Below are 26,935 nucleotides of genomic sequence, written 5' to 3'. Positions count from 1 at the left end.
GGATAGGTGCCAACTCTTCCTGAAAATACCAATGTTTATCAAGGTAAATAATAATTCCCTCTGCGAGTTCTTGCTAAAAATCTTAAATATTAACAACGAACAGATAGTCTGTTCCTGCACTTCTGTTCTAAACATTTCTCCAGGTGTTTCCAATAACCCAAATCCCAATGTTAAAGTAACCAATTACATTGTGGAAATGCAGAATGAAATATGATCTGACATGATATGAAATATGATCTACATTTGAAATCAGCAAATAAAAGAAGAAGAAGAACAACAACAACAACAACAATCTGACAAAAGCTTTGTAAGGGTCTCAGTGACACAGGTTGTCAGTGTGTTCAAGGACAGAAACAGACTCAGTGTCGCCCCTTTACAGACAGGCAAGAGATTTAACTGCAGCTTTATAATACAAGTGTGTCCCCTAGTGGATGGGTGAGTGTTTATTATGTTAAAAATGTATTCCATGTGCAATGACAAAATGTCATCATCTAGGGGCAGTTGTGGCCTAGAGTCGACCTTGCAAAACACTGCTGAGTGTTTGTGTGTGTGTCCCCAGCGTTTATAGTGGGTTGAAAAAAAGGGATGTGCTTAAAATACGTATGCATGTGTGGGGGAAAAACACCCCATGAAATTTGGTATGGTATTTTTGCCTCAATTTTTTTTTTTCTGATATAAATTGGTGTAAATTCATCATCAAATGCATTTGTCAGTTCATTATGTGTAGAAAAGAATGGTTTGTTTCTGTTATGCTTGAAGCCGGTAGAGGGCGCTTAACGCCATTGTTTTAAGGTAATCCGATGGGCGAGTCAGAATCTAATTTTGTTGAAAACAAATTTACAGACTCTATCTACCTATCTGTTTAGAATAGCCTACACTTTAAAATGTATTTAGCATTTAGCTTTCCTTATTTATAAACTTTTATATAGTGTACATTAGTATATTTTATATACTTCGTCCTTTCTAATTTAAATAGTTGTACATGTAAAATGATGAAGTTATTATTTCTAAAATCCTGACTGACAATTTAAATGGCAAAAAGCCGCTGTGCTGCTACTGGCTCTAAAGCGGAAATGACGCATTGCCAGTCGGTGGCGGGAACGTGTTAGGTACTGTATTCAGAAATGACCGCAGTCTTCAAAGCTAAACAATTTAAACCTAAGATATTTAATTGAATTAATAGTCGAGTCACTTACGCAGTTCAGTGTTTTATTTATATCATATATCGATAGGGTTATGAGGCTGTCCTGAAGTAGAATCCGGCCGATGTAAGACCTCGCGAGACGGAGGATTCTCATAACGGAAAATACTGTTATTAAAATGAGCTTTTTCAACCTAGACCGGTTCCGCTTCCAAAAGGACAACGTAGCCGAAAGTCACTGTAAATCGCCGGGTGGATCAAACTCGGATAAGGAAAATCAACGTGGTAAGAAAGAAAAACTGCCATTTTCCAACAAGGGCTTTGTTCAGCGTTCATTTCTACCTAACGTTACACGGGGAGCCGGGGGCCGTAAACGTTTTTTTTTTTTTTTTTTTTTTTTTTTGTATTTCTCTGTGATCGTGTTGATAAGAGCTGGAATGCGAGTTTGTATTGTACTGTGTCAGTAATGTTAAGCCCATTAGCAGGTTATGAGTGAGTGTGGCCAGTAGGAAGATGTTTCTCTTTTTTTTTCTGTTATGGGGTTGACAATGATTCTCGAAATAACCTACTCTGTTTTTGTTTACCAGTATATCAGACCTTGTCTACAACATACTAGTAGTATTCGTCATGTCAAAGATGCAGTCACAAGATATTGTGTGCCAAAATGTCTTGATTCAGTATTTCATTTTTTTTTTTTGTTCCCAGCCCACCAAAGAAAGACAGATGGTCGATGTGCATCAGGCAAGGCATCGAGACATGCTTTAGAGAATGTTTCTGCTGATGACAAAGTTGTCAGGATGGGCAAGTAAGCAAGACTTTATTTTTTATCAGAAGTGAATCTGCAGCACATCTTCCTTTGGACACATTAGCTACTCCACACATTTTCTATAGATTTAAAGCTGACTGATAACATAATGAAAGTTAATTGCAAATTTTGAATGTTCACCTTTAGACGCACTCTCTAGTCTATATCTAGTGAAAACATACAGTTATTTCACAGGGATACAACATCAGTGACCAATCACCAGTTGAGCAAGGAAATGGAGGACAAAATCATCAAACTAATGGAGATGTTCCCTCAGAAGAGCAAGAAAGATCTGTTGGAGGTAATGAGTTTCTCACTGCTGTAACATCAATACTAAAAAAAGCGGGTGAACTAGAGGTGTGCGATTATAAGTATTTTTGATCATGGATGATTAAACGATCAACACGATCTGCTTATGAAGAAATATCTTAGTACCATGCTACAGCACACACTCTATCAGCTCCCGCTATGGTGCTTCCGTCTCAATATACAGTACAATGTACAGATTTTTATCTTCACCCACTTTGGCCTAAATATCTGCCATTCTTTTTGCTACCTTAATAAGGCTTTGTTTTAAAAAAAAAAAAAAAAAAAAGGGAAATCAGTTGGGCTGTACTGCTCATACAAGTTGCAAAATAGTAAACCATCATGACAGAATCGGGATAGAATCGTGATTTTTCAGGAAAAAGAAAAAAAGATTGTAGTGCAATATCACCCACCCCTAAGGTGAACGTTGTAGATTTCATGCTCTTGTGTTACTTTGTGACAGGTAGTTGAAAGCACCAGCACGCTGGATGGTGCTATAGCACATTGTTTGATGGTTTATGGAGACGACGGTAAGGCTGTTTTTATTATTTGCATGGACTATTATTTGCAATTCTTAGGGGTGCTCCAATCACGATCGGCCGATCGTTAATGTGCATCTCGTCAGTAAAGCCGGTTCTTTAATCAGCGGCTCTGTGTAGTAACAGTTGCTCTATGTGAAATCACGCACCTGATGGAATTAACCGCTGATTAGAAAACCGGCTTTACTGACGAGATGCGCATAACGATCGGCCGATCATGATCGGAGCACCCCTAGCAATTCTCATAGGTCATTCACAACCTTTTTATAAATGTAGATTCAGGCAGACAGAAAGGCAAAGCGAGATATTGTGAAGATGCTGATAACGATCAGCCAACAAAGAGAAGAAAAATTGTGGTGAGTTTTTTTTAAACCCTACATCTTTCCCATGGCCTTATAGACAGGGTAAGTGATTTCTGGTGGCCAATGTTGACATCTGAAATCACCAAAACAAACACACCCCTGCCCCAAAAGGTTCTCGCCTCTATATTGATCGCTCTGCTCCACACATACACAACCCAGGCAACGTTAGTTCTGTGAAACAAAGCAAAACCAATGTTGCACCATGTGTACACAGCAGTGCGTCAAAATACTATAGAACTCGTTATAATCAATGATGCTGTCTACAGTATACCATATTGATATATATATATATATGTCTACACGTGGCACGACACGACAAATCCCTGACAGAAAACTCTGCTGCATTCATTGACACAAATTTCAAATGATTTTCAACAATCAGTTTGTTGCGTCCAGTGTACAAACTTTAGCCGTTGCAGCATGCATCTGATGTAGACACGGTGTTACTCACATACTGAGCGGGTTTTTTTTTTTTTAATCGCTTACCCTGCCTTTAATGTGGTGAACTCCTTTTTAAATTGCTGTTGATTCGTGAATTAGCATTCAGATTCAGAATCTGAGGAGCAGGAGGAGGATTCTGATGATGAGGAGAGTCAAGAGCCAAGCAGAGAGAGGCAGGAGGCGCTGCTGAAGAAGCTGAAAAAGAAACTGCCTGATATTGAAAAAGAGGTAGGCTAGAGGTTGAAATCTATATTGATGCAAGAGTACTGGAATATTCTGGAGTCTGTGTTTTCCATTTCACTCACAGGTCTTGAGGGATGTCCTGAGAGAGCATGACTGGGACTATGAGAATGCCTTGGGGTCACTGCTTGTGTTTTCATCAACGGGTGATTAGTACTGCATTTCAACTACAATTAGTTCAAATACACATTTTAATAATATATATATATTAAATTATTATATATTTAATATGATCTGATTTAAAGCCATCTATGCCTCACCACTTTGAATTCAGATTCAAGTTCGCCAGAGGATCAGAGAAAACAAAAGTCGGAATCATCTCACTCCAAGGAAAAAAAGGACAAGAGCTCACAAAAGCCTGGCAGCTCATCTAGTCTGTCAAGATGGCTGACAGCGGTACCGTCTCCTGTGCCAAAAGTTTCTAGTGTGTCTATTCCAAAAACACAAAACTCAACAGTCAGCAAAAGCATGACCAAGAACACATCCTTTAAACAAAAGAGGCATGATGAATGGCTGTTAAATGATGTCAGTGCCTCTGAGGATGAAGAGGAGATTGACAGTGATGTTGAGAGTATCTCTGATGATCTGGACTCAGAGGATGAGGACAGCATCTCTGGCAATCTCCAAGACAAGATCATTCAGTTTCTCCAAGAGGCTTCTCTAGATGAGCTGTCTCTAATATCTGGCTGCTCAATCAAAAAAGCCCAGAAGATCATTTCCCTGAGGCCTTTCAACACCTGGAAAGATGTGGTAAGAAAGTAATGGGTGCAATCCGCACTGCAATGTTAATCGTCACTCTGAATTCTGTTATTGTGGTTGAATGACACTTGAAGTGCTCAAAGAGGATTAGTTCTTTTGGCTCTGAAGGCAGATTCTTATTTGTCAGGGTTGTATTCATGCCCACTGACAGGATTTATCTAATTGTTTAAATTGTGGTTAAATCTGTCACACTATTTTAAAATGTTTTGGTAACAAAATGGGGAAATACCAAACCATTCTATGCACTGAAGTCTGTGCCATTGGCTATCGGTAGACAATACTGGTGAACCATGCTGGTGAAAAGGCTTTGTCTGACATGGCAACTCCCGATTGAGAGAAACAAACCAAAAGTGTGTTAGCAAGCCCTAATTGATACAGAAGTGTACATTTAGCTATATTAACCATTTGGCCCACTGTGAAAGTGCACTAATGTTGTTCTGTTTCTTTCAGAAAGGGCAGTTCTATAAGGATAATGGCCTGTCTATAGACCTGGTACATGGCTGCAAGGTTGTCCTTAAGGAGAGGCAGGTGGTTAAAGACCTTATGGGAAGATGTGAGAAGATTTCAAAGAAAATGACTAAAGATGTTACTCAGGTCATAGAAGCAGGCATGGGCTCCATCAAGCAACCCAAAATCCTGAACAGCAAGTGAGTTTATCTATTCTCATTATACACACCTGGGATATTCGGTTATGCAACTGTATTTAATTTATAAATGTTCTTGTTTTTACTTCTTTTAGTTTTAAACTCCAGCCATATCAGCTGATCGGCTTGAAATGGCTGATTCTTCTGCACCAGCACCAGCTGAGTGGCATCCTGGCAGATGAAATGGTGAGTCACTATCATATTGATTTCAAAGGCATGAAATCCAAGAAGGTTTCTGATTCCTTTTAAGCACTATTATCGTGGATATTGGTTATAAGTGATTTGATCTTTCCACAGGGGCTGGGTAAAACTATTCAGGCCATCTCATTTCTGGCTCATTTGTATGAAAAAGGAATCAAGGGCCCTCATCTTATTACCGTACCCTCGTCCACCCTGGGTAAGAGACACTTATTTCAGTGGGAGTCTAACATATAAACTTGTCCCTATATAGTTCCTTGAAATTATGCATTTCTGTCTTTGCAGATAACTGGGTTCGTGAACTGGGTCTATGGTGTCCCAGTCTTAAAGTTCTTATTTACTATGGTAAGTTCATTTTCAGGCCAGCACATTATGCTTTAAAATTCGTATAAGTCTTTATTTTTTTATGTTATTTTTAAAGATGAATTTAAAAGTTGTTTTGTATTTATACCTGTAGGGTCTGTGGAAGACCGCAGATACTTGCGACAAGACATCCTCAGTGGCTTAATTGATTTCAACATCATAGTATCCACGTGAGTATAAGATGGCTCACCATATTGTTTTACATTACTTTAATATTGTTGCCCTGATTATGAATGAAAGTAACTTGCATTCAGTGGTGTTAACACTTGCCTGTTCATACTTTGTATTAGATACAATCTCACTATAGGTAATGACAATGACCGCAGTCTGTTCCGCAAGCTGAGGCTGAAGTATGCAGTGTTTGATGAGGGCCACATGCTGAAAAATATGAACTCTCTACGCTACCGCCACCTCATGGCCATCAATGTCAGTAAACATGTGTCATAAACATTATTGTAAAGATGATTTAAAGAAATGCTGTTCACTGCCATTTTTCTCTTTTGGACTAGTTTGGGAAGTGCTTAATGAAAGGAAGGGTAGTAAAGTTGTACTTATTTATGCTAGGTGGTACGTTTGTGTCTGTCATCTACAGGCTGAGCACAGATTGCTGCTGACAGGAACACCTTTACAGAACAACCTGCTGGAGCTCATGTCCCTCCTGAACTTCATCATGCCCTCCATGTTCTCCAGCAGCACCTCACAGATCTCCAAAATGTTCTCTACGGTACATACTAGGGATGACCTGTTTAGATCATTCCAAATAAATAAGTGATCAATTAATTGTTAACTTGTGGGGTAGTAGTGGCCTAGTGGTTAGAGAGTTTGACTCCTAACCCTAAGGTTTTGGGTTCGAGTCTCGGGCCAGCAATACCATGACTTGTGCCCTTGACTTCATCTCCAAAATGTTCTCTACGGTACAGACTAGGGAGCAAGGCACCGAACCCGGGTGCTCCCCGGGCGCCGCAACAGCATAAATGGCTGCCCACTGCTCCGGGTGTGCTCTCACAGTGTGTGTTCACTGCTGTGTGTGTGCACTTTGGATGGGTTAAATGCAGAGCACGAATTCTGAGTATGGGTCACCATGCTTGGCTGTATGTCACGTCACTTTTATTTTTAACTTTAATACTGCAAAATGCCTCTATTGTAGTGGCATATAGTCACCGGTGTGACAGGGTGTGCAAATGCTGCTCAATCCAGCTTCCTCACCCCAAATGAAAGGGTTTTTTAGTTTAATAAAAGGCCATAACTACATTTGGGATCGTTTTACTTTAAATGCAGGCTATTGTTGGCTGAGTGAGTGACTGAAGTGACATGTGGCCAAGGATGCATTTAAGTATACAGTATGCTCTGCATTTAACCCATCCAAGTGTGTGCACACACTTCGTGAACACACACCCGGCGCAGTGGGCAGCCATATTGCCGCAGCACCTGAGGAGCATTTTGGGGGTTCAGTGACTTGCTTAAGGGTCTCACCTCAGTTGTGGTATTGAAGGTGGAAGAGAGTGCTGGTTATTTACTCCCCTCAACAACAATTCCTGCCAGACTTGAGACTCGAACCCACGACCTTCAGGTTACAAGTCAGACTCTCTAACCATGAGGCCATGACTGCCCCATACATCCTGTCACAGAATGGTTTAATGTTGCTCATTGTATTTTAAAACACAATCGGATTTTTTGCAGTTGACATTATCACCATTTAAAATGAAATGTTCCCAAACGTAACTGCGGTGCATGGGGCTGTGCTGTACAGTCAGTAAACCTCTTTCACCGGCAGTGCTACCGCAAAACCCACTGATGCTCATGTGAAACATTTTTATGCGAGTATTATGACACGAGAGGTACAAAACTTCGTTTATAAGAGAATAATGGGTCAACAAGCAAATGTTACATCATCACCATGCTTTTGGATTCATGGTGTTCTAGAAGTATTCTGTGAGCCCATACATTTAAATTAAGCCATATGCAGCTTTGTCTTCTGTTTTGTGGGTTGGTCACACATTTCTAAAAGTTTTATATTGATTGTTTTTCCTAAATCCTCACTGTCTCACCCTCTTAATTTTATGGGTTTGTTTTCTTGTCATTCACTTTTAATACCTGTTCGTGTATCTTTTACCGTGGTAAGATAATTTTTTTTTTTGACCATATCCTTTTTACTTCCCAAACATATAGCATTGTTAGCCTAAACTAATCTTATTATTATAAAGAAATATCATGGGTTTTAGTCTTTATCTCTCATCACATTGAATCTCAACACCCTTTGTGCTTGTTAGACGAGGCATGACATGAAGAGGGTGGAAAGATTTTGTGGCGACGAATTAATTCCATTGACTTAATTCGTTTCCTCATTGTAGTTAACTCAAGGGGTATCTAAAAAAACAAATTTATGGAATATGGGCCATGGCCACAAATAAAGTTGTTGGAACCAATAATTTAATTAGCTTTTCTGACCATTTACAAACAGTGTCATTTGCTTTGGAATATTGGGAGAAAACATGAAGATATGAGAAGAGATGGGCTCTCTTATGAAACAATAACCAGGGGAAATTATAAAGAAACATGATTTGGATACTATATCTGTTCCTTTCCATGTTAAAGGACTATATATTTTTTCTATTTTAATGGACTGTTAAAGTTTGAATCGCATTGTGTAATTAGTACATTAGTGATTTATTTGGGCCAAACACCCAGCTCCGTCACAGTCACTCACAGCCACTTCTTCACGACTGCTGCACTTGTTTTGCGCATTACCGCACACACGCCAAACCTAAATTGCTTAATCGACCATCAATAGCTTAAATGGTTTGCATCTTTTATCGACAAGTAATTGATCAACAATTAATCGTTGTCATCCCTTGTACAGACAGTGTGCAGATTAAATCTAATTATAATACTCAATGTGCCATCTTTCAGAAATCTGTCTAAATGTTATTCAATTTAAGGACCATGGAATCATTATAGACAGAATGCCATCTCATTTTCTGTACATATGCTTGTTTTCAGAAGTCATCAGAGGAAGAAAGCAGTTTTCATAAGAAAAGAGTTGCACAGGCCAAACTTATCATGAAGCCATTCATTCTGAGACGGGTCAAGAGTGAGGTAGACACTTTTTGTCACTGTGATTATGATCTGATCAGATTCATTATTGAGAAAATCTCACAGAGATAGTGATCCATTGAAGTAAAGTTATCTACATTAATTCCTTTGTACTGAAAATTCCTTTATGTCCAGTATATATTTCCCCACCCTGATTGTGACTTTGCAAATGTCATTCTAGGTGTTGAAACAGCTTCCACCAAAAGTGGAGAATATTGAAATGTGTCCCATGAGTGACGCCCAGCAGAAGCTGTATGACAAACTTTTCAAAAGACTAAAGAAGACTCCGAATGGAGACAGTATGTGCTGTTCATTTTTATATGCTAATGTGCTGTCTAGGAGCATTGCACTCTTTTTGTTTGCCTATTGTATTCAGATTTTACAAATTATACAGGGACTGTCAAGAAAATGTTCCTTTGAAGCTGGAGGATCTGAAAAACAAAGTGGGAATGTTGAAAACCATTTTCCCTACTTTGAATGTTTCCCACAATTCCTATCTTCTCTTTGTCCTCAGAGCGGGAGCTTTGCAATGTGATGATGCAGTTGAGAAAGATGGCTAATCATCCATTGCTGCACCGCCAGTACTACACCAGTGACAAATTGGCTGCCATGAGTAAAGCCATGCTTAAGGTGAGGACTGGGAGAGGAATGTGTAGAGGAGGCTGAATAATAAAGATTGATTTGTGGATTTAGGAACTAAATTGTTTAAAATGAATCCAGTCCTGGTAATTTATTTGTTCCAAAAATGAAAGTAAAATTAAAAAGTACTCATCCTTAAGTTGTTCCAAACCTGTATGCGTTTCTTTTTTCTCTGCTGAACACACAAGAATAGTTTTTGAAGAATTAACCAAACAGCTTCTGGTCCACACTGACTTCACTAGTATGATCCCCATCCTTTCCCCAATACTGCATACTGTTGTTGAGCTGACATGGTTCTGCTTTTGTTAGGAGCCGACACATTTTGATGCAGACCCTGCGCTGATCCAGGAGGACATGGAGGTGATGTCTGATTTTGAGCTGCATAGTTTATGTAAGCAGTACAGCTCCATCGGCAGTTTTCAGCTGAAGAAAGAGCTCCTCTTAGACTCTGGGAAGTTTGCACTTCTAACCAAAACACTCTCCAGGCTCAAAGAAAAGGTTTGTCTGGATGCTGTTTAAAAGTCTCACTTGAATTTAGTTTGTTTTATTGTTGCCGATTTGTTTAAAACAACTTTCTTTTTCTTCAAGGGTGATAAGGTTGTCCTTTTCAGTCAGTTCACCATGATGCTGGACATTGTGGAGGTTCTGCTCAAACACCTTGACCATCAGTTTGTTCGTCTGGATGGTTCTACTCCCATGGCAGAGAGGTGAGCATTATTACAGTCTTCAGTTCCTCATGGGAGATGTTTTTTTTTAACTGCCTTAAATTCAGATTGTTGTTTTTTGCATTTGATGTTCAGGACTGACTTTCCTCACTGTCACTTTACAAGTAATGAAATGCAATTGATTAATCATTCAATATCCACTTTATCTACATTTAATGGATCAGCATTTTAGCGTAAATGTATAAATTCAGACACCGCTTTGCACACTACACTTTTTTTTATTTATCTGGAATAACTAAATATATTCAAGTAGCAGGGTTTCCGCGGGGTCTTAAAAAGTCTAAAAAAGTCTAAAATTTCCAAATCACAATTTAAGGCCTTAAAAAGTCTTACATTTGCTGGAGTATTGTGTTCTAGGTCTTAAATCATTTTAAACAGGTCTTAATTTTCCTACGTCCATGTAAATCTCATTGAAACGCTCCCGCAGCGCTTTGGAATGTTTTTTTTTATTATTTAATCCGTGGTGTTGTAGTTCCTTATTTCGCTAGTCCAAATATAATTGGCTGTATTACGACTACAAAATAGACCAATATGCAACCACCAATCAGCTTTGAGCTTTCATGTTATTGGCGCGAGTCTCTTGGATACCACAGACAGATGTAAAACGGATTTTTTATTCAGCTATGGGGAAGTGTAAGTTTAGCGATACTTGGCTTGAGAAACCTGAATTTAGTGCTTGGTTAAAGTCAGTTGCAAACAATGTATTTGAAGCCTACTGCATCTTATGCAAGAAAGCAATTAAATTGGGAACGTTGGGTGTACGGGCGCTGGAGTCTCATGCAAAAAGTTATAAACATCTAACTGCTGTGAAGGTCCAGCAAACGACAGCCATCAGCCAGTTCTTGCAAGTATCTGACGGCTCCAGCAATACTTCTACACTGCCTAGGCGAGGCCCACACAGTAGCTCCGCAACTCCCGCAATCGACCTCCGTGTCGCTTTTGGATCAGAGCCAACACTAAAAGCGGAGGTGCTCTGGGATCTCCACACGGTGACTAGACACCAGTCCTACAGTGCGAATGAGGAAATCGGGGAATTGTTTCAAACGATGTTTCCGGACTCTGAGATCGCTAAATCCTTCAGGTGCGGGAAAGATAAAACGTCATACATTACGCGCTTTGGAATAGCGGATTTTATAAAAAGAGAACTAATTTCCAAAATCACGGGACCGTTCGTGCTGATGTTCGACGAAAGTCTGAATCGCACCACCAAAACGAAACAGCTGGACCTGCACATACGTTTTTGGGAGGGCGGGCAGGTGCAGTCAAGATACCTGGGATCCCAGTTCATGGGTCATGCAACAGCTGTCTTCAGTACTATGTTCAGTTTGAATAAATTAATTTAGTTTGCAAGTAATTTTGAGACTGCGTTTCCTTTGTACGTTTTTTTATGTCGTGATATAGGTCTTAAATTTCATTCATAATGGTCTTAAAAAGGTCTTAAAAAGTCTTAAATTTGACTTTGTGAAACCTGCAGAAACCCTGCGTAGGAAGCTGCCTGTCTGAACAAATCTAATTCAACTCTTGTGGCTTCTCTAGGATTGGTCTCATTGACAAATACAATACAAACCCTGACATTTTTGTGTTCCTCCTGTCGACCCGGGCTGGGGGGCAGGGGATCAACCTCGCCTCTGCAAACACCGTGATACTGCATGACATTGATTGCAATCCATTCAATGATAAACAAGCAGAAGATCGCTGTCATCGAATGGGGCAAACCAGGCTAGTATAATCAAAAGGAAATGGAGTTCACTCTAAAGAAGGACGTCTGGTTCATGATAATGTTTTTGTGTCACAGGACGGTGCAGGTGATAAAGCTCGTCAGCAGAGATTCAATTGAGGCCTGCATGCTCCGTGTGGGACAGGAGAAGCTGAAACTGGAACAGGACATGACCACTGATGGAGGTGAGTTTCCGTACACATCCTCGGTCAAACCCAGGGTCACAATTTATAAAAATACTCCATTACATTATAGTAGTAGTAGAGGGTGGTATAACCAAAATCTTGTCACATTACTGAATAGTTAATTGTGACAGAATATCATTGAAAATGTGTATATATATTAAATATTAAATATATTAAATGGTTTAATTCCAATTTTGGATAATCCAGTGAAATGAATGTGTGAAACATTCATTGTGGTGGTTTTTACTATATTATCACTTATGTATCCGTTTTTTCACTATATATTAAATGCTCTTTAATTCTTTTTTGCTCTGTTCAGATGAGGACGGTGCTATAACTGAACAAATGGCAGAGCTGCTCAAAGTCTCACTGGGCCTTTGAAACCTGAAGAATGTGAAAGTCAGAGAGGTAGTTGCTTGTGCATTTCCCTCCACTGATCCAAGAACAAACACAGCAACTTGAAACTGATTCGATGTGGGTTTGGTAAAGACTAGCACTTGTTTCTTTTTTGTTTTTTTTCTTTCAATGTCCAAATATTAAAAGTCAGTAATTGCACAAAAATCTTGGACCAGTGTACTGGCTGTAGAGGAGGTTGTGTTACTCAGGGATCACCTGAAGTACCATGTTAATATTCCACACTGGAGATCTGTCGTATGTGCCATCTGAAAGACTTTACCTCACCTACCCAGCTCAGTTTAGCCCACACAGGACTGGTGAGTTGGTTCCAGATTTGTGACCTTATCAACTAAAGGCACTGCTGCAAATAACTTGTTATACTTGTACTGTAACCGTTTTGTTGCTTAATGTGTATCTCTTTGTATTGTGTTTTCTAAATAAAGATAATTGTCATTTCTGTAAAATTAAGATTTTTGATTGATTATTGCAAGTTGATTAGCATTACTCCCATTAAAATATTTGAACACCAGTTCAATTCAAACTCATCAACCTTGGATTAGCAAAGTCACCTTTATTTATATAGCACTTTATACAATAGAGATTGTTTCAGAGCAGCTTTACAGCCATAAACAAATAATTCAAAGATGCAAACCGAATTCAATTCTGCTGTAAAGCAGCTCTAAAAAGACAATAGTAAACCATTATTATTCAGTAGAAATCAGATCATTGTTGATTCGATAATTCAGTAAATCAAATATGAAATGTTTAATTCCTCTATAAACCAACTTTGGAGTCATATCATCCATCTCAGATAAGTTCTCAGCCAATAGTGCCTGTGCAGTCAAGTGAATAATATTAAGTGTCCCCATCTAAGCAAGCCAAAACGCATCAGTGGCAAAGAACCCAAACTCCATTGGCGACAGAAATCAAGAAAAAACCTTGAGAAACCATTTTCAGTTGGGGACCAGACAGACAAACATGGTGTGATTTAATCCCAGGGTATGTCACAAGTCAGTAATAATCATATCTCCCAATAGCATGTACAGGATGAAAAGTAAAGTCTCACTACTGAGATGTACTGACCTTGTGATCAATATGATTTTTTATATTAACTGCTACAAATTGATTATGGTCAAAGAAGTAGGATTTGAAGAAGAATCTCTAGAGTACATATGTTAATATAAATAATAATTAGCCCTCACACGTCTCCAGTGGGAAACTGGTGACAGATTACATTTTGCAGAGTCACCTGAAGAACAGATGTATTATTACAAGATCACTTCTAAAGGAATTGTATATTTTTGCTTTTGATGTGTTGTCACTGCTCGCACTACAATACAAGGTTACTTGTCAAAAAAAGGAAGAAAAAAAATAGGCCTACATGAACGTTTTGCGTTGCAATTGTTTTATTAGCTTCTACAGCTACACATTAATACATGACATAATAAAATGGCTAGTAGTAATTCTGTAAATACTGTAGGTTAAAATAACCTACTGTACACACACACAGACATTATGCTGAAAAATTTCTTACAATGTAGGCCTTAAGTTTGTGGCAAATATCTGCTACACCTGGGTCCTGTCAGGTAAGCATCACAGGAAGCCATGTAGGTGAAATAAAAGATGCCTCTCTGTAACTGACAGCTGTGGGAGTGAATCCCATGTTCAGGTCTGAACTCACATCCCCCCACAAAGTCATCAAAATTTACATCACTGTCCCAAACCTCAAATTTTAGTCTATGACCAAACTCAATTGATCCAAAATCAAAGATGGTGTTCCATACTGGATTATTATTGTCCATAATCACCTCAGTTTCCTCATACACACCATTGTACCAGATTTTCACAAAACCATCGGTGGCTGAGAAATAATCTTCATTCATGCCTGTGGCTCTTCGCACATATACTACTAAATTGCCACGGCCGGTTTGCATAGGACAGCAGTTGTGGTCCAGATTTGGTGTTTGTGAGCATTCTTGATTCTCCTTGGGATCTACATAAAGCATGTTCTCTTCAATATACTCTGTTACTGCTCTTTTGAGATTGCCACTAACCTCAGGATCAGCCACCAGATGATGGAGAGGGAGAATTGCATATGATATGACTTCAGGATTGTCATGCAAGCTCATCATCCAGTTGGAGTATGCTTCAGCTGGGCTTTGGTTTAAAACAAGGTCTGGGAAGTATTTCTCACCTCCCAGCACCTCTGTCTTGTGTGTCATGAAGCCCTGGTGGAATCCCATGTTCATGTTATCTTTAAGAATTTGAGAGCATTTGTTGGAAAGCGAGATATTAGCTGGCAGGAACCCCAGATTCATCTTTAACTCAATGTTTAGGCAGTTCTTGATATCAGTCTCTGAGAAGCCCTTCAGGGTTGCAAGACAAGTCCGAAAAGCCGTGACCCGCCTCACTCGCCCTCCCAGATGAACTTGACGTATGTAGTGAGTGCCATATGTACCTATAGTCCTTCGGTACAGGGCTTTTGTATTGACATCATATATTGTTGGAAGCTGCTGGAGATGTTTTGAGAATTCAGTGCTGAGTTCTGGGTGGTCTGTAACTCTGTAGCTGCAAAAGGGAAAAAGCAGTTATCTGTCTGCTGTATTGACACCCCTGAATTAGATATGTCTGAGGGGCGTTTACGTCACTATTTTCAACTAAAAACAGAAAACGTGTTAAGCATTTTGGCTATTTATTTAGTAGACAACAGCATTTTGTTGGTCTGTGCATGGTATTTCATCATGTGTATCGAGTGAGAATCATGCCAAAACCTCACACACAAAATGTGTTTTATTCACACCCAACGATTCACAAACAAACTCAGTGTGGTTTGCAAATACAAAACATTACTCACAAACTAATGCATTTTGTTCTGCAAATAAAAAACGTAGCTATCAAACAAATACAGTACGTTTTACATATACAAAGAAACATATTTTTCAATGACAAAAATATCCTCCAAGTACAAACTAAAATCTTTCAAGTACAAAAAAAAATCCTTCAATTAAAAAAAAAAATCATTCAACTATAAAACAAAATCCTTCAAGTACAAAATAAAATTCTACAAGTACGAAAAACTGTCACGTGACTTTTGGCACTAATTTTTCGCCTTGCTGATCCACACGCAAATGCCTTCAGATCCACACACATGCTAAACTGTCATGTAATTCGCACTTTCATGCAGAAAATGAGTTTATAATATCAGGGGTTTAGCCATTTACCCAAATCTAGGGCCTTGTAGAATCTCAATAGGCATGCAGTACAAACTTTGGTTAAGTTATACTAAGAACATGTTTGTCTTCCATCCTGCAAAGTTTGGTGATGCTATGAATAACACTTTAAGATGTTAATGCCCAAACATGGTTCTCTGATAGTGTTTTTGATGCTATAAAAATGACAATCTCAAGGACTGACAAAAATATGAATATTATTACAGGCCTTGGTTTTGGGACCCAAATATAATATAGAAAAACTCTTCATCTGAGATGTTGCTGCAACCACTTTCCTGGATTCTGACTGATTTGACATGGAATAAAGCCTCTATATTCTATGAGACACTAGCAGGAGAAGACCAGGGTTGATTTGGAGGTCCAAACACACCCTTGTCATGAAAAACAGACCGTTGTTATGGTCGCGGAACGGACTATTTTCTTTAGCGGAAGCAATACAATCGTCTTTAGAATCAATAAACTCATTTTTAAATCAAAATTTTGTGTCAAATTATTTATTTATTTTGTAGGTAGCAATGTAATAAGTGGGATCATGCATAGCGAGGCGGTTGTTATAGCGAATAACAACCCCTTCAGGCTGATTTTTTACCAGAAACGACTGCAAACTCACCTGTTGGCCGCTCATCGTGTTCAAAACGTCCCTCACGCTAGCGTTTCTTCTTCTCCTCTGTTTCCATGTCGGTGGCGGCGCCAAGCAAGTCGCTGAATTGTGGAGTGCGAATTACATGACAGTTTACTAGCATGTGTGTGGATCAGTAAGGCGGAAGATTTGTGCCAAAAGTCACGTGACAGTTTTTTGTACTTGTAGAAATTTGTTTTGTACTTGAAGGATTTTGTTTTGTACTTGAAAGATTTTAGTTTGTACTTGGAGGATATTTTCGTCATTGAAGAAATATGTTTCTTTGTATATGTAAAACGTACTGTATTTGTTTGATAGCTACGTTTTTTATTTGCAGAACAAAACGCATTAGTTTGTGAGTGATGTTTTGTATTTGCAAACCACACTGAGTTTGTTTGTGAATCGTTGGGTGTGAGTAAAACACATTTTGTGTGTGTGTGAAGTTTTGGCATGATTCTCACTCCATACATGTGCATGTGTTATTACATATTCACATGGTGTTTCTTTAAAAGTATAATTGCCAACTGCTGCCCTGGTATGCATAATATAGCATTTTAAGTTGTTTTTGCCAATTGGTGTAAACAAGGATTGCTTTGACCACTGAAAACTCAAAGGAAAAACGTTTAAATTTTTAGCACACTGTTGTCATGTTAACAAGTGTACCTTTAAGTGTCCAAATACTTTTTGCACCTCACATACAGAGCTTGCTATAGAAGATTTCCCAGAGGTCTTTTCTTGCTGTCACACAAAGAATGCACCCACTGCAACACAAAACATCAAAGAGCCCAAATATCAAAGAGTAATGAACTCATAACCTACCTGTAATATGTGCAGCTGATATCATGGATGGCAAATGTTGATTTATCCACTGCATTCTGAAATTGGGCAAATTGAGCAATATCTGAACGGCTCCCCCCCAAAATCACTTTTCCTATGTCATCCAGGCTAAGGTCCATTTCCCATTTATTGATGAGTGATGTTGAACTCTTCATCAGGGAGTCAACAGAATGATGAAGAGTACTAGAAAGCTGTTTGCTGCAGCGACTGAACGGACGCCAGTCCCGCACAGCTGAGGGAAGTTTCTGCATCTGGCCTCCCTGGAAGCGGTTCTTGCAGACCGTACAAGTGCCGTTGACCATGTGTGACTTGACATTGATCAAAAAGGCCCCTTTACGGCGCATCCTGACAATGTCAAATCCTTCGCCCGCCAGGTTGTAACCAGGCACAAACGGGGCTTTCTCACATTCTTCCTGAGAGCCTGACTGGCAAGCTGAACTTGTGTCCCATTGTGTCAAGATCAGAGATATGCAGAGAAACACATGGAAAACACAGTGATTTGTCTCCATGATGATTTCTAAAGGGATAATTCAGAGGGTTTACCTGTAGTATTTCATTTCTTCTATGGAAAAATATTAATGAAGCAATATGCATGCAGAATTCAAATAGCCTTGATTTTGTGATCATAAATATATGAATGATTAATAATTAATAATTTATCAATAATACACATTGTTGAATATTACTGTAAAAAAGGCTTCACTTAATTATGTTTTTATTTATCAAAGCATTGAAATCTGCTAAAATATTAAATCTGTTTAAAATAGCTCATGAACCTTACCCAGCGAGTAGATTTCATGCAAGAGCTTGTTAAAGCTGTTACACCACAATACTGATTTACTTCACAGAAGTCCTTTTCTCTGTGCTTCTCTCGATAATACTTTTTCTTCATTAGATTTTATTGCTGTTGTGTCACTTTCCGGGAATTCTGCTAATGCTGAGAAGACACGCCTTGTGAAACGTGTCATTTGGCAAGGAATTTCTTCCTTTTAGGCCTCTTCTTCCTATTTTTCATCTAATGACTAGTTTGATTTGGATTTTTTTTTTTTTTTAGCTGTGCAGTGGGGGAGGTTTCTCATGGGACTTTGTAATTATATGCCTTCTTTTTTTTCAGTAGGTCAAATGCATAAAAAATGTTGACTCCCTCACCATTCAGTTCATGGCGAAAGCCATATGTGACCATAAACTAATGAAATCATAAACTGCTGTACACACTACTGTGCTATGTGATGTTATGAAAGGATTTGAGTAGGATGTGCCATGAAATTTGTGCCAGTTTTGCTGCCTATCTGAACAAATCTTGCATCTAGTTCGACCCACTTGGATTTTCTAAGACAGGTCTCATTGACAAATACAATACAAACCCTGACATTTTTGTGTTCCTCCAGGGTCAACCTCGCCTCTGCAAACACTGTGATACTGCATGACATTGATTGCAATCCATTCAATGATGAACAAGCAGAAGATCGCTGTCATCGAATGGGGCAAACCAGGCTTGTATAATCACAAAGGAAATTGAGTTCACTTTAAAGAAGGACATCTGGTTCATGATAATGTTTTTGCATCACAGAACAGTATTGAAGAAAAAAGTTAACAGAAAGGAAAAAGATTTGAGAGACTTGAAACCTTTTTTAAATGAATAACTGTTTTGGCAGTTGGATGTTGGATGATTCCAGCTTTTTTTATTTATTATTTTTTTATTTTCTTTTTGGTCTTGGAATTTGGAATTTAAATACTTTTTAATTTTCATAATTCACAATGAATGTTTAGAGTCCAACAGCAAAACTTTGAGGAACAAATTGCATTTGTTTAAATAAAATGCAAAATACAAATGATAGATGGAGATTCCGGTCAGAGAATCAGGAGAGCAGGATAAGTCTTTAGATTTAGACATTTATTTAATCCAATATATGCATCTGCATATGCATCTGGTATGAATTTAGATGTGTTTTGTATTATATGAACACATTACAGAAACATAGCAGCAGCATAAACAAAGACAGACAGCGATCTTCACTGGCATGTAACAGTAATAAGTTTCCCCCCGGAAACGTGAATTGAACTTTGGTTCCTAGTTCCTGAATAGGCTTTCTGACACAGCCGCCCCAATTATCTGGCAAGATAATTAAACACTTTAAGAAAGTCTATCGGGGGTGCTCGTGTCATTATCCTCAAGATGAGGAAGAGGGATTAATCGCACAACTGGACGAGTGTAAGTTTAGTCTTTAACCTGGACTCTGACAATTCGAATTCTACTATCAGCTCCAGGTAAGGTCTCTGTTGTGGTTCCTACAGGCCAGAGTGAGCGTGGTAGTTGTGGATCTGCAACAAGTACGACCTGCCCTACTGTCAGTTCCCTGCCCTCAGCCGTCAACTTTTGACGTCCCTGCATGTCTGGGAGGTATCGGCGGATAAAGGCAGCCCAGAAACAATTATGTCTCCACCTTCGTTTTCCAAGCAGGTTGTTAGAGTCATACAAGACCTGAGGTAGCGATGCATCTCGACGAGCCATAAGTAGATTTGGAGTCACAGGGTCCACATCCGTAATATCTGAGGATACGTAGCCAAGGGGCTTGGAGTTTAGGATGCTTTCAACTTCTACCAGAAGGGTTTGCAGTACTGGTTCCGGCACTGACTGCGGATCACTCTGAGGATCACACGGAGTGCTGCCTTAACTGATTTTATCTCGCGCTCCCAGGTTCCCCCAAAGTGAGGAGCATTTGGGGGGTTATGGCGAAACCGAATTTTCTGCTCTGCCAGATGTACCTGTAGCTTTGGTGACATGGCTTCAAAGGATTCCCGTAACTCCCGATCACCTCCAAAGAAGTTGGTGCCATTGTCGCACAACAGCTCCATAGGCTTGCCGTTTCGGACTATGAAACGGCGCAGGGAGAGCAGAAAAACATCACTGTCCATATGCTCCAACAGATCCAGATGCACACAATGTGTCATTAAGCATTTGTAAATAATCCCCCACCTTTTCTCTTGACCGTGCCCAATTTTGACTGCGAATGGGCCAAAGCAGTGGTGGTAGAAGGGTGGTTTATACAGATTTAATCTGCAGGGGGGTAGATCTGCCAGATGTGGGGTTTGAGGTTTGGTGCGCCAGTACTGACAGTCTCGACAGCTGTGCTGGTGTTTACGAACTGCTTCTCGGCCTCAAAGTATCCAATACTGGTGGCGTAGATCTTCTAGAACCCTTTCTGAGGTGAAGGAGTCATTGATTTGTCTCCTTAATTAACAGCTTGGTGATAGGATGGCTAGGGTCTAATACAATTGTGTTTTAAGGCCTCTGGGTCAAGGTCACTAGCACGCCGTAGCCGTCCGCCCACTCTAATGAGACCAGTGCCATTATCATATTCAGAGGCAAGTGAGCCTAAGCGAATGGTTTGTGGAACAGGATGTCCGGCCTTTAAATGTCTAACATCAGTAGGAAAGGAGTACATTTGAGCCTGTGCTAGAAGTAGCTTTTCAGCTTCAATATATTCAGAAGCCTCTGTAGGATGGTCAGTGTCAGTGGTAGCCGCCCCATGCAGGGATCTAACAGTGGCCTGAACGAGCTCTTGCTATGTGTGGAATTGGCTTGGATCTGGAAGAGAACGTCTAAGTAATGAAACAGCGTCAATAAACGCAGATTTCTTCAATTCATTGCAGTCAGGCTCTCCTTCAGTTTTGGGCATTGACGGCCACTTGTCAGGTGACTGATTCAGGAAGGCTGGACCTGACTTCCACTGATGAGGGCCTGTTAATTCTGTCAGTAAAAGACCTTGTGTGATGTGGTCGGCTGGGTTGTCATTTGAATCAACGTACCTCCATTCAGACATCTCTGTTAAAGTCTGTATCTCTGCCACACGTGTCCCTACAAACACTTTGTGGTAGAGTCAGACCAGAAAGTGACTTTGTGGACAGGTATGGTCAACTCAGTTTGGATTAACCTTGCCCAACTGGGTGCCGGTAAGGGCAGCACAGAGCTCCAAACGTGGTATTGACAGGCATTTGTGAGGTGCTACTCTAGACCTGGCCAAGACAAAGCTAAGAGTAACCTGTCCTTGATCATCTGTGGTGCTTAGGTATGCCACTGAACCGTAGGCCCTTTCCGATGCATCACTAAAGACATGAAACTCTCGGGTGGCCGATGGGTTGTCAGCAGAGGCTGGGGTGTATGCTCGAGGGAACTGCTACTTGGGAAGAATTGGGAGCTCTCCTACCCAGGTGAGCCAACTTTATCTCAAATGCAACAGCTCTATGGGGTTGTCCCAACCAAGATTGTGCTTCCAGAGGTCTTGAATAATGACTTTGGCCCTGGTCGTGAATGGGATAATCATTCATCAGCTGATCATTCAAAGACTGTCCTTGATGTTGGAAGGAGCAGTTGAAGACTATTCTGTCTTTACCATTGTGTTGCACCATGTAGTGCAGAATGAACCAAGACTCTGTACTTTGGTCCACTTCTTCTGCACTTATCTTTGCCACATAACCAGCTGACTCCAACTCACGGATCTCACTGCAGTAAACTTTAGCCTTTTCTTGATCCCGTGACAGTCTGCGCTCTGTGCGGCGTAAACCAGGGAGAACCGCCGTTTTGTCTGCATGGAGTAAGCTCAGAGGGGGTTTTCTTAGGAATGGGGTAGCATATCGTTGTACATGATCCACCATCACTCTAATACTGGCATTTTGAAGCAAGATGTAAGCCTCTTTGTCCTGTTTGGACCTGGTAATCATCTTAGTATTGTATGGGAGGGTGTCAACTTACCAGAGTCTTTCCACATGATGAATCGGGTCATCAGAGGGGCTGCATGGGACTCATCGGGCCTTGGAGAGACCATCCAAGTTGTGAATGAACAGCAATGGGTCCCCATACTGGGCCTTTGCATATGGGCTGAACAGGTGTCAGGGAATGTGGCATGTCAGACCCAATAAGCAGCAGTGGTTTCACTCTGTCCATAGGAGGCAGTGGCAGGTCCTGCAGGTGTCGATAGTCCTTCTGGAGAGCAGCCACTGGGTAGTTGTGTTCTGCTAGACACAGGTCCGTAGCAGTTAATTCATTGTGTATAGCAAACTTCCTCTTAGGCTGGGATACTGAAGACACCTCAAAGGATACATATGATCCTACAAGTTCAGTGTGACACTGGTGGATTGTGTGTAAGGGGAGCAATTCAGGGGTACCAGATAATTTAAGGTACTGCACTACTGGCTGAAGCACTAATGTTCTTTCTGACCCGTCATCAAGAACTGCATGAGTTTCCATAGTTCGCTGACCATTGTGTAGAAGGATTTTAAGCACTTTCAGCATGACCTTGGGTGAATGGTTAGGATGATCAAGTTAAATCCTGGTAGGTGACAATCTGACCATTAGAACAGCCTTGGAAGTATCATCAACAGAATCATGAAGAACTGTGAGATGTAACTCTTTACAAACACCACATGTTCGCTTGAGGTTGCAGACCTCCACTGCATGAGTTCGGCCACACCTCCAGCAGCACTTTCCTTCTTTAATCCAAGTGATAATTTGAGCTGTAGTTAGTTTCTTAAACTGGTCAAAGGCATTGAGGTAATGCTCCGTGCTATCACAATGAGGACAATATGGCCTGGGCTTTGGCTTTGAGCTAGATTTCTGTGCTTTAGCATCAGGACCTTTCATGGCTCTCTCACTGGTCAACAGAACTCATCCTTTGGATGAGTAGATGTTGTAGGTTTACCATAGGACTTGGGTGAGTCGCTCTGAAACAAGGCTTCCGCTCGGTTGGAAATGCGTTTAGCCTGGGACTTAATATCCAACCAAGTAGCCAGATCAGGGAGTGTATAGGTTTAGTCTGTGCCTGTCTGGAGAATACCTTTACTCAGGCAGTATTCAACAAAGCTATCCCGATAGGCAGCTGGCAACTTGCTGAGAAGACGATCCACATGAGAGCCACACATGAGCTCAAAACCATTCTGACCTTCAAGAGTCCTCAACATGCCTACTAATGATTGTATTGATAAGGCAAAGGAGTCAAAGGTATAAGCATCACCCAGTCTAAGTGGTGGACTGTTCATGATGGCACCCAGTTCGGAATGCACAAGTTGTCTTGGCTGCCCATACTTATCCTGAAGAGCTTGCAGCGCAGCTGCTGAGCACTGGGAAGCTTCAAATGGCTTAACAGGACACTGTATTTGTACTGCTCAATGAGATAGCTGTGAGGACTTAACAAATTGTCCAATGCCAATTTTAACAGGGCAAAGTCACTCTAATTACCACTTTCAAACACTGGTAGCTTAGGTTGTGGGATGCCATAAGCTGAGGCATATAGTAGCTCTGTACCAGGGTATGCAGACTGTGTGTGGGGGAAGTGCAGGAATGAGGGTCGCTGAGCAAAGTTAGCATTAGGTGGCCTAGCTGATGCCTGCTGGTTAGTAATTGGAGGTTGCAGATGATGTGCATGTGTGCTCACTGGAGGGTTCAATGATTGATGTATCACATATGGACTTGTAGACAGCTGTGGCATAGACGGCATGCTCATATTCATGGAGTGCAAAGCAGTGGACATAACTGTGGCTAATGAGGAAGGCTGGGGTACCACGCACGATGCTGACATCACTGTGCGTAATGGTGCAGTAATAGGGGCAGTCTGAGATACAGTAGAGACTGGTGATGAAACTGCTGGTGGCAAGTGGAGTGGTTTAGGAAAAGGAAGTCATGGTTTAATTGGTAGGTAATGTCAGCACCTGTGGCCTGAGTGACAGCTGTGATGTGTCGTCCAGCATGATCTGATCACCTGAGGAAGGGTATACAGATGATGTCATGGCTGGTGACTGAATAAAGAGCTGCTGAGACAACGAGGGAGACTGTGGACTCATGGCTGGACTACTCTGATTAGGTTGAGGTGGAGGCAAAGGGCTGGCTGGTGAGCCTGGAGGCACAGGAGTCTTCAATGAGCATGGTAGATACAAGCTTTGCTACCTCAAGTTCAGTCTCTGCTTGTTGCAGCTTGCGCTGTCTCTCTAGATGCTTGGACAAAGCCTCCTTAGCGGCGAGAGCCTCTTCCTGAATGCGCTGAGCTTCCTTTGCTTGTGTCTGCAGCTGCTGATATTCCATGTCAGCGAGTGAGTCCTCCTGTACCTGCTGCCGGAGACTGTCAAACTGTCTCTGCTTAATCTTCTCCTCCAAAACAGCAGTCTGGACATTAGAGAGTTCTGGTGGAAGATAAACGCCAGCGGAGGTAATGGAATGTCTGCTGGTCCAGGAATGAGAGCTGGTACTGCTGTGGGACGTTTTCCTCAAGCTACTTCTACATTGACTGGGACAGGGGTAGAAGCTTTAGGATGATGGTCCTCTGCGGGCCGGTAGCCAACCTCATACTCATCCAAGTGAGGCGGAAGATTTGTCCCGCGGAAAGGTCTTTCCGTTGTCTCTGTGTCACTTACTATTGGGTCCATACTGGTTTGATGTTGCTCTCAATCCGGCTCAAAGGACCAAACTAGTGTAGTAAACCTTACTACATCTGAATTACAACTGGTTGAGGTGGCCAACTATGGACCAGATTCCGGTCAGAGAATCAGGAGAGCAGGAGAAGTCTTTAGATTGAGACATTTATTTAATCCAATATATGCATCTGCATATGCATCTGGTATGAATTTAGATGTGTTTTGTATTATATGAACACATTACAGAAACATAGCAGCAGCATAAACAAAGACAGAGAGTGATCTTCACTGGCAGGTAACAGTAACAAGTGTCCCTCTAGGAAACGTGAATTGAACTTTGGTTCCTAGTTCCTGAATAGGCTTTCTGACACTAATTCTATTCTTTAAAAAATCTTTCTAATCTTTTTGTATTCTATATTCTTTTATTATGCAATTATGTGTGTGTGTATATATATATATAGACCTCCAGTAGCTTGCTCTATTCTTTTTGTATTCTATCTGTTTTCTTTTTATTTATTATTAGGGCTGCTTCGATCACGATCGGCCGATCGTTAATGCGCATCTCGTCAGTAAAGCCGGTTCTCTAATCAGCGGTAAATTCCCTCAGGTGCGTATCTCCACAGCAGAGCGTCAAAGACACATCATGGCTCCCCTCTGCATGTAAACCGCTAATAAACGTCGAGTCAAGAGCCCCCATTATTCAGTTGGACAGAGGGTTTGGCTATCCACCCTTAATCTTCCTCTTCAGTCCTCGTTGCGTAAGCTGGATCCCAAATTCATTGGGCCGTTCTGTGTCCTTAAGATTCTTAGCCCTGTCTCAGTCAAACTCAAGTTGTCTACCAATCTCCAACACATTCACCCTGTCTTTCACGTATCATGTATTAAACCCGTTGTCAAGCCACAGCCCAACCCCCCCCCCGTTCTGTCATCCCTGCGATCCGTGTTGAGGGCGCCCCCACCTATAGGGTTCGTAGGTTTCTCGCTGTTAGGCCTTGGGGTCATGATCATCAGTTCCTGGTCGATTGGGAGGGATACGGTCCTGAGGAGAGAAGTTGGATTCCATCCCGGGAAGTCCTGGACCGCCTGCTGATTGATGACTTCTACCGCTCCCATCAGTCCTCCTCCGTTGCGCCTGCTACGTACCCTTAACCAGCCTCCTTACCTCTGTCTAGTCGTGTCCTGTCTGATACGTGTACCTGATTAACAGCATTATTACCTCACTTCTGCTCTGTCCATCCTCCAGCTACGTGAGTGGTCCACGGTTTGGCGTACCCGTGCTCAGAACGAACCCAGCCTCTGTCTCTCTCTACCTCCAGGGGTTTTCCCGTGCCCGGTCCTGACCATGTATTTCTGTTGCATTACTGCTGAAAGACTTTCTGTTCCTTTTGGGCTGTGACTATCTTCTGTTGGATTTAATACCGAGAAACTTTGTTTGATTATCCCGCCTACACGGCCACCTGTGCTCCTTTCAAGAACTGAGTCTCACCATTAAAGCATTGTCAAATTGCCTTCTGCTTTTGGGTCCCCTCTCCTTATTTGTGACAGCCCCTTTCAGATTAGATTTGAGGACAAATTGGCTAAATTTTATGTATTATCTTGAGTATGTTCATATCTTGAATCAGCAAATGGCTAACCTCTTACATGGGCAATGTTTCTATCGCTCCAGAGAAGAACAAAATTACGGACATGCAAGAAATATTAATAAATTGTGCGCACGATTTACTAATTCGTTCCCTCAATTTACTAAAATGTGCACATGATTACTATTGCATTCCCTCGATTTACTATTACGTTCACTCGATTTCAAAATTGAGGGAACTAATTAGTAAATCGTGCACACAATTTATAAATCGAGTGAACGAAATAGTAAATCGAGGGAACGCAATAGTAATCATGTGCACGTTTTAGTACATTGAGGGAACAAATTAGTTAATTGTGCACACAATTTAGCCTACTATTTTTTCCTGCAGGCAATGTGTGGGGCTCCATACAAAATAAACACTGACAGGCAGATGTATTTTGCACAAATCATATCTTATAACAGAAATACTAACTTGCATTATATAATTTACAACAGCAATATTAACTAGTATTATTATTTAAATTTCTAAAGGATTGTATCAGCCCTTGAGTACAAAAATCTGAAAAATGATACCTTTAGAAAATCCACAAGAAAAAAAGGTATTTATTTTTAAAAGATTTTTAAAATACAGATCAAGAACAGTGAGCCATTCAAACAAATCAAACATTACGGATGTGTTTTTATGCCTGCTTTTAAAATCAATACAATGT

At 40.7% G+C, this 26,935-nt stretch overlaps 2 protein-coding genes across 4 annotated transcripts; one reads left to right on the top strand and one right to left on the bottom strand.

Annotated features, from left to right (window-relative positions):
• Positions 1-1,057: 1,057 nt before the first annotated feature.
• Positions 1,058-13,017, top strand: LOC113096349 (SWI/SNF-related matrix-associated actin-dependent regulator of chromatin subfamily A containing DEAD/H box 1A-like). Of its 2 annotated transcripts, XM_026261721.1 has the most exons (24): positions 1,075-1,109; positions 1,340-1,426; positions 1,847-1,946; positions 2,142-2,247; positions 2,716-2,782; positions 3,068-3,147; positions 3,694-3,822; positions 3,902-3,980; positions 4,109-4,584; positions 5,044-5,240; positions 5,333-5,423; positions 5,535-5,634; positions 5,721-5,780; positions 5,893-5,968; positions 6,089-6,224; positions 6,391-6,522; positions 8,799-8,894; positions 9,073-9,190; positions 9,406-9,521; positions 9,840-10,028; positions 10,119-10,237; positions 11,792-11,974; positions 12,051-12,157; positions 12,477-13,017. In XM_026261721.1, exons 3-24 carry the CDS (start codon positions 1,939-1,941, stop codon positions 12,536-12,538), a joined length of 2,727 nt encoding a protein of 908 aa, XP_026117506.1. In that variant the 5' UTR covers positions 1,075-1,109; positions 1,340-1,426; positions 1,847-1,938; the 3' UTR covers positions 12,539-13,017. The 2 variants fall into 2 exon arrangements, with proteins under 2 accessions (XP_026117505.1, XP_026117506.1); XM_026261720.1 differs by having other exon boundaries at positions 1,058-1,426.
• Positions 13,018-13,111: 94 nt separating this feature from the next.
• LOC113096385 (perforin-1-like) lies at positions 13,112-18,185 on the bottom strand. 2 transcript variants are annotated; one of them, XM_026261764.1, is made up of 3 exons: positions 18,021-18,185; positions 17,222-17,756; positions 13,112-15,121 (listed from the first exon to the last, which is right to left on the bottom strand). In XM_026261764.1, exons 2-3 carry the CDS (start codon positions 17,746-17,748, stop codon positions 14,098-14,100), a joined length of 1,551 nt encoding a protein of 516 aa, XP_026117549.1. In that variant the 5' UTR covers positions 17,749-17,756; positions 18,021-18,185; the 3' UTR covers positions 13,112-14,097. The 2 variants fall into 2 exon arrangements, with proteins under 2 accessions (XP_026117549.1, XP_026117548.1); XM_026261763.1 differs by having other exon boundaries at positions 17,222-17,757; positions 18,026-18,185.
• Positions 18,186-26,935: the final 8,750 nt, after the last annotated feature.

The sequence above is a fragment of the Carassius auratus genome, unplaced genomic scaffold (genome assembly GCF_003368295.1).
Source record: "Carassius auratus strain Wakin unplaced genomic scaffold, ASM336829v1 scaf_tig00215912, whole genome shotgun sequence".
In the NCBI taxonomy this organism is placed as follows: Eukaryota; Metazoa; Chordata; class Actinopteri; order Cypriniformes; family Cyprinidae; genus Carassius; species Carassius auratus.
This window is presented reverse-complemented; position numbering and strand designations above follow the sequence as displayed.